Source organism: Musa acuminata, chromosome BXJ2-4, assembly GCF_036884655.1.
Source record: "Musa acuminata AAA Group cultivar baxijiao chromosome BXJ2-4, Cavendish_Baxijiao_AAA, whole genome shotgun sequence".
NCBI lineage: Eukaryota > Viridiplantae > Streptophyta > Magnoliopsida > Zingiberales > Musaceae > Musa > Musa acuminata.
The window spans coordinates 46,520,606-46,535,126 of NC_088341.1; the positions used below are offsets into that span (position 1 = coordinate 46,520,606).

Genomic DNA, 14,521 nt, shown 5'->3' on the forward strand with positions numbered 1-14,521 from the left:
GTGGACAGAACAGATCTGCTTGTATCGAACAGTTGCACTGTCAAATGCATCATCGTAGCTTGGAAATCCAACAGCTGTGATGTGTGCAGAACCATACTACTACTGTAAGCGTACATCATCTTTTTTGGAGTAAAGAGGTCGGGAAAAAGGGTTGCAGACCATTTATGATACGAACAATCGAATCAAAGCTGCCATGTGAGCCTGCAAACGCTTCACCACTGTTTGCTTCTGGAACAGAACAGCAGCAGCAGCAGTAGCCCCCCGCTTCACGCAGACGAAGCGAAGCAGCTGTCAACGCAACGGGGAAGGCCGTCCCATCCGTCAACATTAACGGCCGTGATGTGTCCTGCGACGTGGCCATGGCAGGGCTTCGGCCTGCTCGTCGTCGTCCAGCGCGTGTTGCTGAGCTACACGACGAGCACTACAGGGCATTAAGGACAGCGTCTCGTCGCTGCGCGTGTCGGCGGTACCACACACGTAAAAGATGCTCTGGAATAATACCTACGTCGAACTTCGGTGTGCGTACGACCCGGGGCCCACGGGATTCGGATCTGGTGCAGGAAGTTGGTGCAAAATGTTTTGTAGAATTCTAGTGGAAACACCCATCGTGCCCCGATGCGTTGGGACTTATGGCACGTGCGAGGGGGACCCACCTGCAGGGCCATGATGCCACCCAACCAAAGGATAGGTCACGTTCGGGCAACCGAGACGCGAGTGGGAAAGACAACCGTATGCGTGACGTATCCCGAGCGCCATACACCATCATCGTACCCGAGTCGGGTGGGCACGGATTGGGCCCCACGGGAGCCGCCCGCGTCCTGACCACTCATGATCCAGTCTCCGGTGGGACCCGCGACCGTGAAGGGTCCCCTTCCCTGACCAATGCGTCGAGGAAGCCCATCTAGCCAGCAACTCCACGGCGGAGACGTCTGTCTCTCTCTCTCTCTCTCTCTCTCTCTCAGACGGGGGAAGCAATGCCGCAAAAGTTCGTGCAGAGGCAGTGAGACGGAAATGGAGGGGGAGGCGTACGTCTTCATGGACGCAGTACTCTCCTCCTTCCACGACCAGTCTTCCGCGCAGTCCTCACGGTTGGAGCTTTGGATGCAGAACTCTTCTTCGTCCATGGCTCTGTGAACAGACGCATCCTCGAAGCACCATCAGCCTAATCATTACGCCGCCCCTCGATGATCTCGGCATCCCTCCTGCTGCTGCCGGCCTCAAAAGCCGCGCTGTTCGCCGGCCGCGGCCGCAGCAGGCGCAGGAACGCGCAGCACGACGACGCGCACCCCGCTGGGGCTGCGTTCAATTACGAAAATGCCACTGTACTTTCGTTTACGTAAGACACTTTGAATTACGAGAGTGCCACCGGGCCATGCATCTACAGTGGTGTGATCCCGAAAACGACCCTGTGGGTCCGTATAATTACGAAAGCGCCTATCGGTGAACTAGATGACGTCATTAATCGTCCGCCTCTCGCTTTCTCTCTGTCTATCCATCTCTGTGATCGGGGATGGAGTGTGATGCGATTTGGTTGCAGGATTGCCGTGATTTCGTTGGTTTTCGATGGAGAGCTGGAGAAAGATAAGATCTTTGCATCGAATCGTCGAAGAGGCGTGAGAGGACGGTGCAATGTCATCGCGCAAAACGTGTTGAGATCGCCAGTTGGAGGAGCCAGAGGGGTTGCTGTGCTATTTTCTGGTGAGCGACGAAGGGTGCCATTTTTCGTTCACTGTTGAGGCGAGCAAAGGCGCCGTTTTTGTGAGGGTAAATTTGGTGACGACGGAGGCCGTCAGATCGCCGTACGACGAGTTCTCTCGCCAATTCGGAACCCTAGCAGACGCTGAAGGAAGTCGAGTCAATCAAGCAACTTCAGCATTTCATGTAATCGGCCTCGCCTTGCTACTTCAATTTTTACGAAGGTGCTGATTCGTATGCCATTTTTTTGTGATATCGTTGGATTTATCTCTCTCTGAATTGATAATTCTTGAACATTGTCTTGTTTTTGAGAAACAAGAGAATGAGGTCCATTTCCTACTCATCTGCTGGCCTTTTATGTTCATGTCAAACCTCTTTGTTAGCCAAATTTTTGGTCTGAACTCTCTGCAAGATTTGAAGGCAAGCTTATGGGGTTGATCAGCAGAACCACTGTGTACAACCTGAAGTCAGTAAATATGAACCAAAGCTTGCTCTAGATGGAGGTAAGAATGGGATGGATCTTCTTCTTCATCTGTGAAGGTTCTGCTTCTGCAATTAACCGTGACAGTTCCTCTGCATTTGAGGCAATGGATTCAGAGCTTGCTTGCTCTGAATCCACAACATTCTATGTTTCCTTTAGTGATGAAAGTCATTCCAAGATCAAAGAGAGAAGCATTCTGGAATTCCAAAGGATTTACTCTGTGATTACTTTCCCTGGCTGGCAATGATAGACTGATGCATACTTCTTTCTTGATAATTCATTATATCTGTGTGCTTCTGCGTCATCATCATGGACCAGTGTCAGATTAATGCATCTTTCTGGTAATTTTGTGAAGAATTTGCTTCCTTATCTTACTGTTTCATCTCATTTAAAGCAATTCTATGTTCAATCTCATGTTTGGAACTATTTGAAGTTCCAAACTTCTCACCCAAATGTTTCGTCTTTCTTCAGGCTCTTTCATGGTCAACATTGGAGCTGCTGCCTTTTAATGGGGATGGAAGGTGACAACTAGGCCTTTTCTTCCTCTTATTTTGCTCATTCATGTTATATCTCCAAATCTTAATTAAATCTAGTAAAATATTTTAAGTATATTTAAAAGAATTTTTGATTCCTTAGTTCATGTAAAGCAATCTAAGTTTTCTGTTCATAGATTGAGATTAAGTTGACTTGTGGCAGAGAAACGTGGGCGGAGGGGCTAAAGAGGGTTCCAAGGGCAAACCGACAACATTCGAGAAACGTGTGCGCAAAAATAGCGTGATTACGATTCTACTCTTTTGAGGGGAATGCTTTTTAGCCGTCGATGCAGAGATCGGACGGCTGTACTGGTCTGAGTGTGAACAACCTTTCTGTAAATATGGTGTAAATTGGTCTGATGGGCATTACGAGTGAGGATGTTCTCGTAAATGCATCACTCCAAGGGGAGGGGCGGGGTGGGGGGGAACCAAACATAGCTACTGGAGCGGCGGCTGCGGTACCTGCTCGCCCCTTCCTCGTCCCGAAGGGCGCTCTCTTTCTCTCTCTCTACCGTGCGCGAACCCTATAAGAGGAGGAGGAAACCTATAGATCTAGCGACCATGGCGCACGCTTTAGGAGCTCTGGTACGTGATCTCTTCCGTCTTCTCCTCTCATCATTCGGTTCTCGGCCTCGATCTCGTGCAAATTCTTGATCTTTTTGTCGTTTTCTTTAAATTTTCGGTTGTTTCTTCGTGTACGGATACGATATGGAGATTTATGGTTTGTCTGTTCGTCAGGCATCCGTCTCTCCGTCAGTCGCAGCGGACGCGTCGCTGAGGAAGGCCGGATTCAAGGTGACAATTCGAGGAGATTATATGTTTCTTTTCTAGCTGCCTTTTGTTCTCTGATTGCCTATTCACCATCAAAATAGTGTTTGTAGTGCGGATGAGCACCAGCCATTTGTTATTTTGGAACCCGGATTGCTAGTCTATGCCATTTGCTTGTTTAGAACGTCTCAGTAGGTAGGATCACTAGACACGGACAACATAAGGGGTGGTGAACTTGAGTCTGTCAGTTGCTCGATCTGTTCATGTGACTTAAAATAGATTGTGATGTGAGAACTTGTCACCAAGCTGGAGCCTTTCTGTGGTTTAAGTCCTTATTGAGAAAAACCAGCAATTTTCTAGATCGTCATGGTTGTTAAAAATTGTCACCTCAGTTTTATAAGACTTCAATTACATGTTGATACTTTGTTGTACCATCTTATCATTCGTTTCATTCATTCTAAATTGTGGCACTCAATTGAAAGCTAGAAGAAATTGTTATACGGGGACAGGCAAAACCAACTTGTGTCACTAAATTGTCGCATGCATTTTATTAATTGTTATATACAACCCAATTTTTAGTATCTTTGTAATGCTTTTGGTGAATTGTAAAAATTGTGTCGAGGACCATTGAATTAGTACCAAATGGCTAGTGCACTTCAAATTAAGCTGGAATTGAAGACATTGAATGGCTCAGAATGAGTCCACAAATAATGGCAAAAAGTTGGGTTTGTTTGTGAAACATGATCTTTACATATTCCATATGCTAATGCTCAGAATTTTTGTTTAACAAGATAAGACAAATAAATACCCACTTTATATATTTATTTTTTTACAATCTAAAGGCTGGAGTTGAATGACATTTTCAGCTTGTGTTTGTTTTTCTACCCCGAAGAAAGTAGGATTTGCATTTTGCAAGAAGTTCACAAGTGTACGGTAATTTCCTGAATGAAACACAAAACAAAAAGAAAAGTTGAAAGTTGTTCTTTCTCTTCTTTGGTCTCTTTTTATTTGAAGTTCTTTCTGATATGCAGAAGGGCTTAAGTCAATTTGTTACAGTGGCATTAAACTTACATTGAAGAATATACTTAACATTAAACTACTTTCATGGACGGAAATTTTGGAGGATGACTTGAGCTTTTTGATGTGCAAGAGGGATGGTTAGTCTTGTGCCTTAGTCTTTTTTGCTCTATTGATTAGACTATCTATCCATGCACATTCTGATGCAAGTCGGTGCTATTGCTGATGTTGCCTTTTCTCTTTAAGAAATATTTTGTCAACTGCCATTACCTTAAATAGTTCATTGGTCTTATGGACCTTCAGAATCTCAGTTATATTTTTTCCATCCTAATCTTCAGATCAATTATGCTGTATTTTGTAGACATCCTTGATTGTTTACTTCTTCTTCCTTTTCGTTTTGGAGATACACTTTTTATGTTGTCAATTTTACATGGAACTTTGCTGTAAAATGTATAAATACAGAATTTATGGTATATGCTCCTTAAACTTTATGTGGCATTATACTAAGCATGCGGCTTTCGTATAATTTTGTTTTTACAGTAACACTGGCTTGTTTTGTTCTATCAGATTAACAATAATCTTAGCTACGACAACAAGTTATGGATTCCCTTGTCATCTGTGAATTTGAAAAGCAGATTTTCATCAACAAAGTACCAGTGCAAGGTGGTATCTATGTCTGTCCAACAAACTGTCCAAAGTAAAATTCCAGTTCAGCCTTTGGAACTCGAGAATGCCAAAGAACCCCCTCTTAATTTGTACAAGCCCAAGGAACCCTATACTGCAACAATTGTCTCAGTTGAGAGGCTCGTGGGCCCAAATGCCCCTGGTGAGACATGCCATATTGTAATTGATCATGGAGGCAATGTGCCTTACTGGGAAGGGCAAAGTTATGGTGTTATTCCTCCTGTAAGTGCTATTCTTGATGCTCAAAATTCATGAAACGGTATATAAAGAATAAGGCTTATAAATTTAGAAAATTTTCTGCTGTTTTTTAGACATATCCAAATTCAAGTTCTAATTTAGTATGTTCTTTGTTCCTACATTTTCCTCCTGACTATGGTGGTAATTTCCAATTGGCTTTTTCCCCCTGCCATTGATTTTGCTTATATAGTCATGTTCTTGTCCATTTTCTCATTTCTTTGGTCTATTTCTATCCTTTGAATCTTGATATTCAATTGCAACCTTGCTACTCCTTTCTATATGTTAATCTGTTAATTAATTTATTACGATTCCATGAGTTATGTATGAATGAATTTTAGGTTCTTAATGCCTGTAAAGTATGAGATGCAGCCAATGGGGTCGTTGAATAAGAAAATTTTGGTTATTTCCAACAGAAAAATTTAGAATGCAAGGAAACTTCATTTTATAAATATCTACAGTTCACCATTTGCTGTTCACTTCTATTAATTGAATTGAAGCATTAGCCACTTTGTGTTAAAGACATATACGTTCTTCAATTTGTTCAATATATATCTGCAGGGTGAGAACCCAAAGAAACCTGGGAATCCCCACAATGTCCGTCTCTACTCTATTGCATCGACTAGGTATGGGGATTCATTTGATGGCAAGACAGCTAGTCTATGTGTCCGTCGTGCTGTTTATTATGATGCTGAGACTGGGAAGGAGGACCCATCAAAGAACGGTGTCTGCAGCAATTTTCTCTGTGACTCGAAGCCAGGAGACAAGATTCTGCTCACAGGTATCTTTGCTCAGCTGTAATCTCATGAAAGTGAACAGTTATGTATTACAAACTTCTGATGTTTTGAACCTATTCCCCTTCCTCAAGAAGGTTAAAAATTGTAAATTATACAACTAGCAGTTTTTGACTCTCCTATGATCAGTTATATTCCCCATCCTCGCTTTTGGTAACATCTGTGGTTCTCTATTAACGAATCTTATCATGTTAAACTAATAGCATCATTATTGATATGCACTTAATTGGATCCTGTAGCTTCTTGCCTGTGGGTTCTGCAACAGCAGACTTGTGGTGCCTTGTACTATTGACTAAGGGTTGTTCTTTTGTTAGAAAAGTATCTAACCTTACTGCTTGCTTAATACAATTTTACATTCAATCGCAGGACCCTCGGGAAAAATCATGCTGCTACCAGAGGAGGATCCAAATGCCACTCACATCATGATTGCAACAGGGACTGGGGTTGCTCCTTTCCGTGGATACCTTCGCCGCATGTTCATGGAAGCTGTACCCACTTACAAATTTGGTGGCCTTGCATGGCTCTTCTTGGGGGTTGCAAACTCTGACAGCCTTCTCTATGATGATGAATTTACCGGCTACCTCAAGGACTATCCGGATAACTTTAGGTGCTTGGATCATCCTTTATATTCTCGTCATCTTGAATTACTCAAGTCCTATTTTTGGCTTAACCAGAAGTCCCTGAAATTGTTAGGTATGAAAAGGCCCTTAGCAGAGAGCAGAAGAACAAGAATGGGGGAAAGATGTATGTCCAGGACAAGATCGAGGAGTATAGTGATGAAATCTTCAAGCTTTTAGATGGAGGTGCCCACATCTACTTTTGTGGTTTGAAAGGGATGATGCCTGGAATTCAAGATACGCTGAAGAGAGTTGCTGAGGAGAGAGGAGAGAGTTGGGACACCAAGCTCTCTCAGCTGAAGAAGAACAAGCAATGGCATGTTGAGGTTTACTAGGTAAAAAAATGGCAAGCTTAAATCAGATTAGCCTTCGGGAAGATGTAATACATGAAATCACATCTTCTTGTCATGTGATTTTATTCTCAATAGCAGAGTCCATTGTTGTGGTCCATTCACAGTGGAAGAACATCCATTCATCTCTGTGAAGCTACTTTCAACTTTTGTTGAGTCAATAATTTATAAGAGAAGCAGTTTCTCTTGGATGTGGCACAGACTTCTCTCTATGACATGTTCTTCTCTCATAATTTTCTGCAAGCTGTCTGGATTAGCATTTAGTGTTTAAGGTAATCAAACAGTGTTCTGATGGTGCTCACCAAGATCAAATTTTATGAATTGTTGTAAATTTCGATCATTGAAGAGTATGCAGCAGGTGTTTGATACTCGAATCTTTGTGTTGTCAATGTTCGATTTATAATCTAGGAATATGATCAAAATAATCCATGTAAATTTCACATATATTCATTTAAATTCATATCCATGTAAACAAATGTGATCATAGGATTTAATACAGTGTAATTGTTTGTCTTATCCTAATTGGGCATCGTAGGCCATTATTGGATCGGGTGTGTATCCTTTTAAATCCGATAACCAATCCTAATTGACTGCATGCATTTATCGGATTCAGAGTTAGATCCTACGTGGATCCGACCCGACACCATCACCAATCGGTATTTGTATCGTTAGCGGGACCAAAAGAGAGGGAAAATTTGCATAAAGGCCCCTTTACTTTTATAAACTAGAAACGAAAAACCCTAATAGATATATCTCTTCCTCCCCACCCCTCCCTCTCTCTCCTCGCGAGGCGTCCGTTAACCCTTCTCGATTTCGTTTGCTGCTGCTCCTTTCTCTTCTCCAAACCCTACTCTACGGCCAAATTTCTCTTATATTTCCCGCCAAAATCGAAGTTTGAGGGAGGGGAGAGGGAGGAGAAGGAAGGGATGGCGAAGGACGAGGAGGAGTTCCGGGGGGAGATGGAGGAGCGGCTCGTCAACGAGGAGTACAAGATATGGAAGAAGAATACCCCTTTCCTGTACGACCTGGTGATCACCCACGCCCTCGAATGGCCCTCCCTCACCGTGCAGTGGCTCCCTGACCGTGACGAGCCGGCCGGGAAGGACTACTCTGTGCAGAAGATGATCCTCGGCACCCACACCTCCGACAACGAGCCCAACTACCTCATGCTCGCCCAGGTCCAGCTCCCCCTCGAGGATGCCGAGTACGACGCCCGCCAGTACGACGAGGAGCACGGCGAGATCGGCGGCTTCGGCTGCGCCGGCGGCAAGGTGGCTTCAGATCGATTGCCCCTTCTCTCCTCGCTTAACACTCAACCACTTCTTTTATCTAGTGATGATTAGGTTGACGGAGAAAAAAAAAAATCTTATTTTTTTCGTTGGTTTATTAACAAGACGAAAAATTTCTTTCCTCTTCCATTTGCTATCTTTAACAAAATTCTGCTTTAGTGTGATTTTAGGTTATTGCTATGTTTTTTCTTTTCTTTTTCCAAGACTTGGTTTTGGTTTCTAGGTTTGTAGCGGTTACGGGCTTCTAAATGTTGGTTGTCTCATCCATTTTCTCTTTGGCTTATTATCTTGTAGCGGAACCCGTTTGAAAAATTGGTAAAAACATGTTTTTGAGTATGCCATGAGTTTCACAGTATTTCTTCATATTGTTTCTTCTTTGAGTAACTGCCTAGAAGAGATATCTTACGGTGTGCGTCTTCTTTTGGCAGTAACATGACTGATAAAATGTGACTGTGAGATCAGTAAACCGACATACAGTTGTTTATTCCATGCAGATTTTTAAGAAATAAAAATTCAAGATTTAATGGGCTACCTGACACCTTGCTACGGTAGGATCCCTTCTTGATGCGTGAGAGTGGCTTTAATTATATTAACACACACGCATTGTTTGTGACTGCTTCCAGGTGCAAATAGTTCAGCAAATTAATCATGATGGAGAGGTCAACCGAGCTCGCTATATGCCTCAAAATCCTTTCATAATTGCGACAAAGACAGTTAGTGCCGAGGTTTATGTTTTTGACTATAGTAAGCATCCATCAAAGCCCCCATTAGATGGTGCATGCAACCCTGATTTGAAGCTGAGGGGTCACAACTCTGAAGGATATGGTTTATCCTGGAGCCAGTTTAAGCAAGGACATCTGTTGAGTGGTTCTGATGATGCTCAAATTTGTCTGTGGGACATTAATTCCACTCCTAAAAATAAGGCCCTTGATGCTCTTCAGACTTTTAAGGTGAGAATCTTGGGGTTTTATGTGCTTATTTATTTATTTACTGCTATTCTTGCTTTCTCTATGTTTAATTTCATTTTCTTCTGTTTTGTCTTCTTACTCTTGCTTCCCTTTTGATTATTTTGCATATGAACAAAGTTATTGGATGCCAGATGAGCTAGGGAATTTGACTGTGGACTAAATAGCTTGGATGGCTTTAAAAAGAGTTCAGGGACAACATTAGACACATTTTATATGAGTGCTTCTTAAGCATGTTTTGCTGTCATTTATTATTTGCTTATTAGATTAGCTATGTAGCAGCCCCAAATAGTTGGAACTTAATGGCTTATTGTTGTTGTTAGCTTATCTATGCTTTTGAGATTGCTTCCTATGCCAAAGCTTATCATATTCCCTTATTAGAAATTGCCCTGGTATATGGAAATTTTTGTGGCATTGCTCCTTGTTTGCATGAGATCATAGTAATGTAGGTCTATTCCTACACCAACTAGTCTACTAGGTTTTCTTTTGCTACAATCTGAATTGGTCTGAGAATCAAGGTCAATGTAGCTATAACTGAGTGTTAAACCTCATCTTAGAATCTTTTCACTTCTGTATATAGCAGTACCTCATTCAGGTTGACATAGTTTGAAGGATGATGATGTAGTTGGTAAACGAAGCAAGATTGTGGAAGCGATAACTACCAAAATAAGTGTGGAGTTGCAAACAGTAATGTAATTTTTGAGGAAAAAGTTGCATCTCTCTGCTGAAAGGATTGACGCTTTCCTTTCTCAGAATATGCTAATTTCAGGCTGTGCACTGTTTCAATTGATCAGTGTTAAATTTCTTGGCTTGTATGGAAACTAGTGAATCATGAGATTTCTTCTGCTAACAGTGAAAGTGGCTCTTTCAAATTTGGGTTTATGCTGCGAACATCAAAACAGTCCTTTACACCTGCTTTCGTAGGACACTGGTAGATTTTTTTTATTGGGCTACCCCTCTCCTTGCCCAATTTCTTAGCAATCAGAGGGACTACATTTGAGTTATTTTCCATCATTACTTATTTGGCTTGAGGGTCTTTGTGATGACCTACACCAGTGGGTGCTTACTGCTGAACTTACCATATGCCCTGTATTTTAGGTACATGATGGTGTTGTTGAGGACGTTGCTTGGCATTTGAGGCATGAATACTATTTTGGTTCAGTTGGTGATGATCATTATCTGCTCCTTTGGGATCTCCGAGTGCCAAATAACAAGCCAGTCAAGTCTGTTGTCGCTCATCAAGGTGAGGTGAGTATCTTGATTTATAAGGCTGCAGTTTGTTTTCTTCTGATAAAAATACCAAAGTTCTATCTAATTTCTTGCCGGCAAAATGGTTCAGTTGGTTATCTTCTCATTTTGATACTACATTCTGGTATCTAGCATTGAGCTTTCACATGTTTAATCAACAAAAAAAATAGTTATCCTTTCAAATAAAGTTATCCCAATTGTATCTGTAAAATTGTGTAAAATATTGTATCTGCAAAATAGTTCACTTGGTTATATGCTCAATTTGATACTTCATTCTAGTATCTAGCATTAACCCTTCACTTGTTTAATCTACAAAGAAACTAGTTATTCTTTCAAATAAACATCTGTGACATCACATCAAATGTTCCCCTAAATAAACATCTAAACATGCAAGTATCGTTCCACTTTCAACATGCTGGTGAAGTTATAGAATCAAGGATTTTAAGTTCTCCAGCACGTTTAGTGTCAGCCGGCAATTGACATGGTAATCTGTTTCAGCAAATGCTATCTGATGCTGTGCATATGGTAGTTCCAGCAGCATTAACTTGAAAGAAGGGAGAGGGAGGAAGGGGGAAGAGAGGAGGGAGGGAGGTAGAGAATAAAAAAATAAAAAATCAACCTCAAGTTTTAGTGATCGGTGAGTGATCTCTCCACAATGAACATCACCTGGCCAGGTATCCTCAAGGGGATCAAGAATAATAGGATCACCATTGTCGTTCCTGGTAAGAGCCTCTTTTTATATTTGGGAAACATGTTTTATTCAAGAGAGTTAAACCTGAGTATCAATGAAAAAGTTGTCTTTTTCTATTTCCTTGCATAATACTTGAATCCACATTCTAAAATGATTCTTGAATCAGCATTCTGGTGTGATACATTTTGTGGATGAAGTTTAATCTTATATAATAGTGTGTTTGGCTGTAAGTGATAGTCTGAAAACTTGCTTTGTTGAAGTTGCATTCTGAGAACTGCAAGTGAAAAATTCAGAAACTGTTGTGTGGGTGGAAGAAAGTTCGTAAGGTGGAAGTGCACTTACACTCGTGTTTGTTTGGCAGTAAGAAATAGTTTTTAAATAAAGAATATTCTTTGTTCACTTATGAGTGCACAGGGATTGTCTTTGGAGGTTCTCAGAAGTTCAAAAGGCCTCTTTTCTGACTTTAGCACTTTCTTAGAACCAAGCACAATGAACGTTACCATTTCCCACGCTTCCTCAATCCTGAGCTTATCTGGAACTGAGCACACCATAGTTTGGTAGGTTTAAGTTGCCTACGGTCTTTTCCTTTAACATCATTTTCGGGAGTATCTGCACTGATATTGGAGTACAAAGAAAATCTTACATGCAAACACTCCAGATCTTCCTTGTGGCTGGAATATATGGAGATTATCATTTTTGTAGTAAGATTTTGTTAGTTGTGTTTTGGTGCATTGTGAATGAGTTTCAGTATATACTTAGGCTGGTGACTGCAAATTTTATGTCTGTGTCAATGTTGCGTGCAAAAAACAGCAACTTACCGGAATCTTTTCTCTTCTTTACAAAGTAGAAAATTCTAAATAGTTCAGCTCCTGCTCTCCCTTCCCATGGTGTATTTTTTGGTTGTTTCTTCTGCAACCTAAAACTGACCTCCTCACCTGGACTGTAGGAAGGTGAGGCAGGAATAGGGTGAAAGCGTGTTGCAGATAATATCCATCTAAATCCATTTTGATTTCTGTTGGAGCCGGTTGCGGTTAAATAAATGATTTCCTTACGTCCGTTTTTTTTTTTTGTTGAAATCTTCAAGATATGTGGTTTAGTTAACCAGATTTCTAGTATGCAAATATGTCTCAAAATGTTAAATTTACTTATTTTTGACATCCAGTTATTTGATCTTAGCATTGAAAATTTTCATTCATCTTTTACTTCGTTTTCCATGTTTGATTTTAAAGTCTTCCTTTCCAAGATGTCTGTAGTATGTAGACTTTTATTTGTTGGTCATGATGCTAAAATTTGTCTCCACAATAAGATTTGTAGACTAGGATTTATGCTTTGTTTTAGTTATGAACATTACATAGTTGATTACGAGATGATTTGGCAATCAGAAGCCTGTAAGAGAGCTGATTAGGCTGAAAATTGAGATTATATTACTCAAAGTAGGGGATTGTCCGAGTTCTCAGTAATGTTATCTGATTTATGCCCCGCGGATGCACTTAATTTGCTCTTGAAGACAAATGATGTACATCTCCACATTTTAAGTTGTACCTGAGTGAACAAGAAATGTACTAGGTGAGCAACCATTTAATGCCAGACATATGAAGATCTTGTTGTTTTAAACAAATGAATACAAAGATGACTACAACTTCTTGGCTGTGCTCCCTTTAATATGCACATATAGACAGACCAACAATTTCTAGGAGGTTGACAAGAAAGATGCACAAATTATCATTCAAGTTCATATTTTTTGAAGTAATCTTCATCTTTTGATGGTAGAACCAATATGCTTGTTGATCTTTCTTTTATTTTTAATCCTTCCTATAAAATACATTCACTTTATAAGTATCTAAAATCCAAATGAAGTTGCAGAAATAATCACTTAAATATTTTGCTCAGCATATTCACAAACTTGATTAAAACAAGCTTTAGGTACATTAACTGGTGAAGGTCCATGGCACTTGTTTTGTAGAGTTAAAAAGATTGCTGTTTTCTCTGGGTAAATTCATACTTTGCCAAATTGCAAACATGGGTGAGGCATTCGATATCCAAAAAATATGTAAGTCTCACTCCTAGGAAAAGTAAGCATCACAGTCACTTGTTACTTGTCAAAGGTCAATTGTTTTCTTTTTCACAGTTATCTAATTAGGTGAACTTGCTAGGCATAAAAAAGTGTGGACTGACTTCTGGTGCATAATTCTTTATAGGTAAACTGCTTGGCATTCAATCCCTTCAATGAGTGGGTCGTGGCAACAGGCTCCACTGATAAAACCGTTAAATTATTTGACCTTCGGAAACTTGAAAATGCTTTACATACATTGGACTGCCACAAGTAAGCAAATCTTTACAGTGTATCATTTCTTAAACCGATTGTTTTACTCTATTTTTTTCTTATATTTTTATTACTATTGAAATTGTTGTATACACTGTTGTGCTGACTAGAGAGGAGGTTTTCCAAGTTGGTTGGAATCCAAAAAATGAGACAATTCTAGCATCTTGCTGTCTTGGTAGGAGGCTCATGGTGTGGGACCTTAGCAGGTAATCTGTGCTATTGTGGCGGAAATATCCTTTCATATTTTGTAGAACGTTAACTACCCTCGACAACTCTTGCGATGTGTGTTCTGCTTGCACCTAAACAGGATCGACGAGGAACAGACCCCGGAGGATGCAGAGGATGGCCCGCCCGAGCTGCTGTTTATTCACGGCGGCCACACTAGCAAGATATCTGATTTCTCCTGGAATTCCTGTGAGGATTGGGTCATTGCCAGTGTTGCCGAGGATAACATCCTTCAAATATGGCAGATGGCGGAAAACATATACCATGACGAAGATGATTTGCCCGGCGACGAACCCCCGAAAGCCTCTTAGATTGCGAATTCTCCATTCGAAAGCACAAAACATGCCAAAAATCTAGGATAAACAAAACATTAGGATAATATGGTCTGTCTCCTATATGTAGCTGCAGTGGCTGTGTGATTCCTTTGTTTCTGCTGCTAATCCCTGCTTGTGCGTCAGTCATTAGATCTTTGTGTGGTATCAGCTGGCCTCGGTCAATGACTTTGTTTTGTTCTCTTGATAGCTTATATGCTAATTTATCTTTTTATCATTCTATTCAGGCAAAATATGTGTTCCCTCAGTTTGTTTGAAGAAAGGGGTCCCACTTT

The 14,521-nt window shown here is 40.9% G+C and overlaps 2 protein-coding genes across 2 annotated transcripts; both read left to right on the forward strand.

Moving 5' to 3' along the window:
• Window positions 1-3,109: 3,109 nt before the first annotated feature.
• Window positions 3,110-7,364, forward strand: LOC103982242 (ferredoxin--NADP reductase, embryo isozyme, chloroplastic). The gene is made up of 6 exons (XM_009399115.3): window positions 3,110-3,294; window positions 3,448-3,504; window positions 5,062-5,400; window positions 5,974-6,193; window positions 6,573-6,813; window positions 6,900-7,364. Exons 1-6 carry the CDS (start codon window positions 3,271-3,273, stop codon window positions 7,156-7,158), a joined length of 1,140 nt encoding a protein of 379 aa, XP_009397390.2. The 5' UTR covers window positions 3,110-3,270; the 3' UTR covers window positions 7,159-7,364.
• Window positions 7,365-7,914: 550 nt separating this feature from the next.
• On the forward strand, window positions 7,915-14,463 carry LOC135611297 (WD-40 repeat-containing protein MSI1). The gene is made up of 6 exons (XM_065106931.1): window positions 7,915-8,444; window positions 9,086-9,412; window positions 10,526-10,675; window positions 13,565-13,689; window positions 13,800-13,895; window positions 13,997-14,463. The coding sequence occupies exons 1-6, from the start codon at window positions 8,100-8,102 to the stop codon at window positions 14,223-14,225; spliced, it is 1,272 nt and encodes a 423-aa protein (XP_064963003.1). The 5' UTR covers window positions 7,915-8,099; the 3' UTR covers window positions 14,226-14,463.
• The last annotated feature ends 58 nt before the right edge of the window (window positions 14,464-14,521 follow it).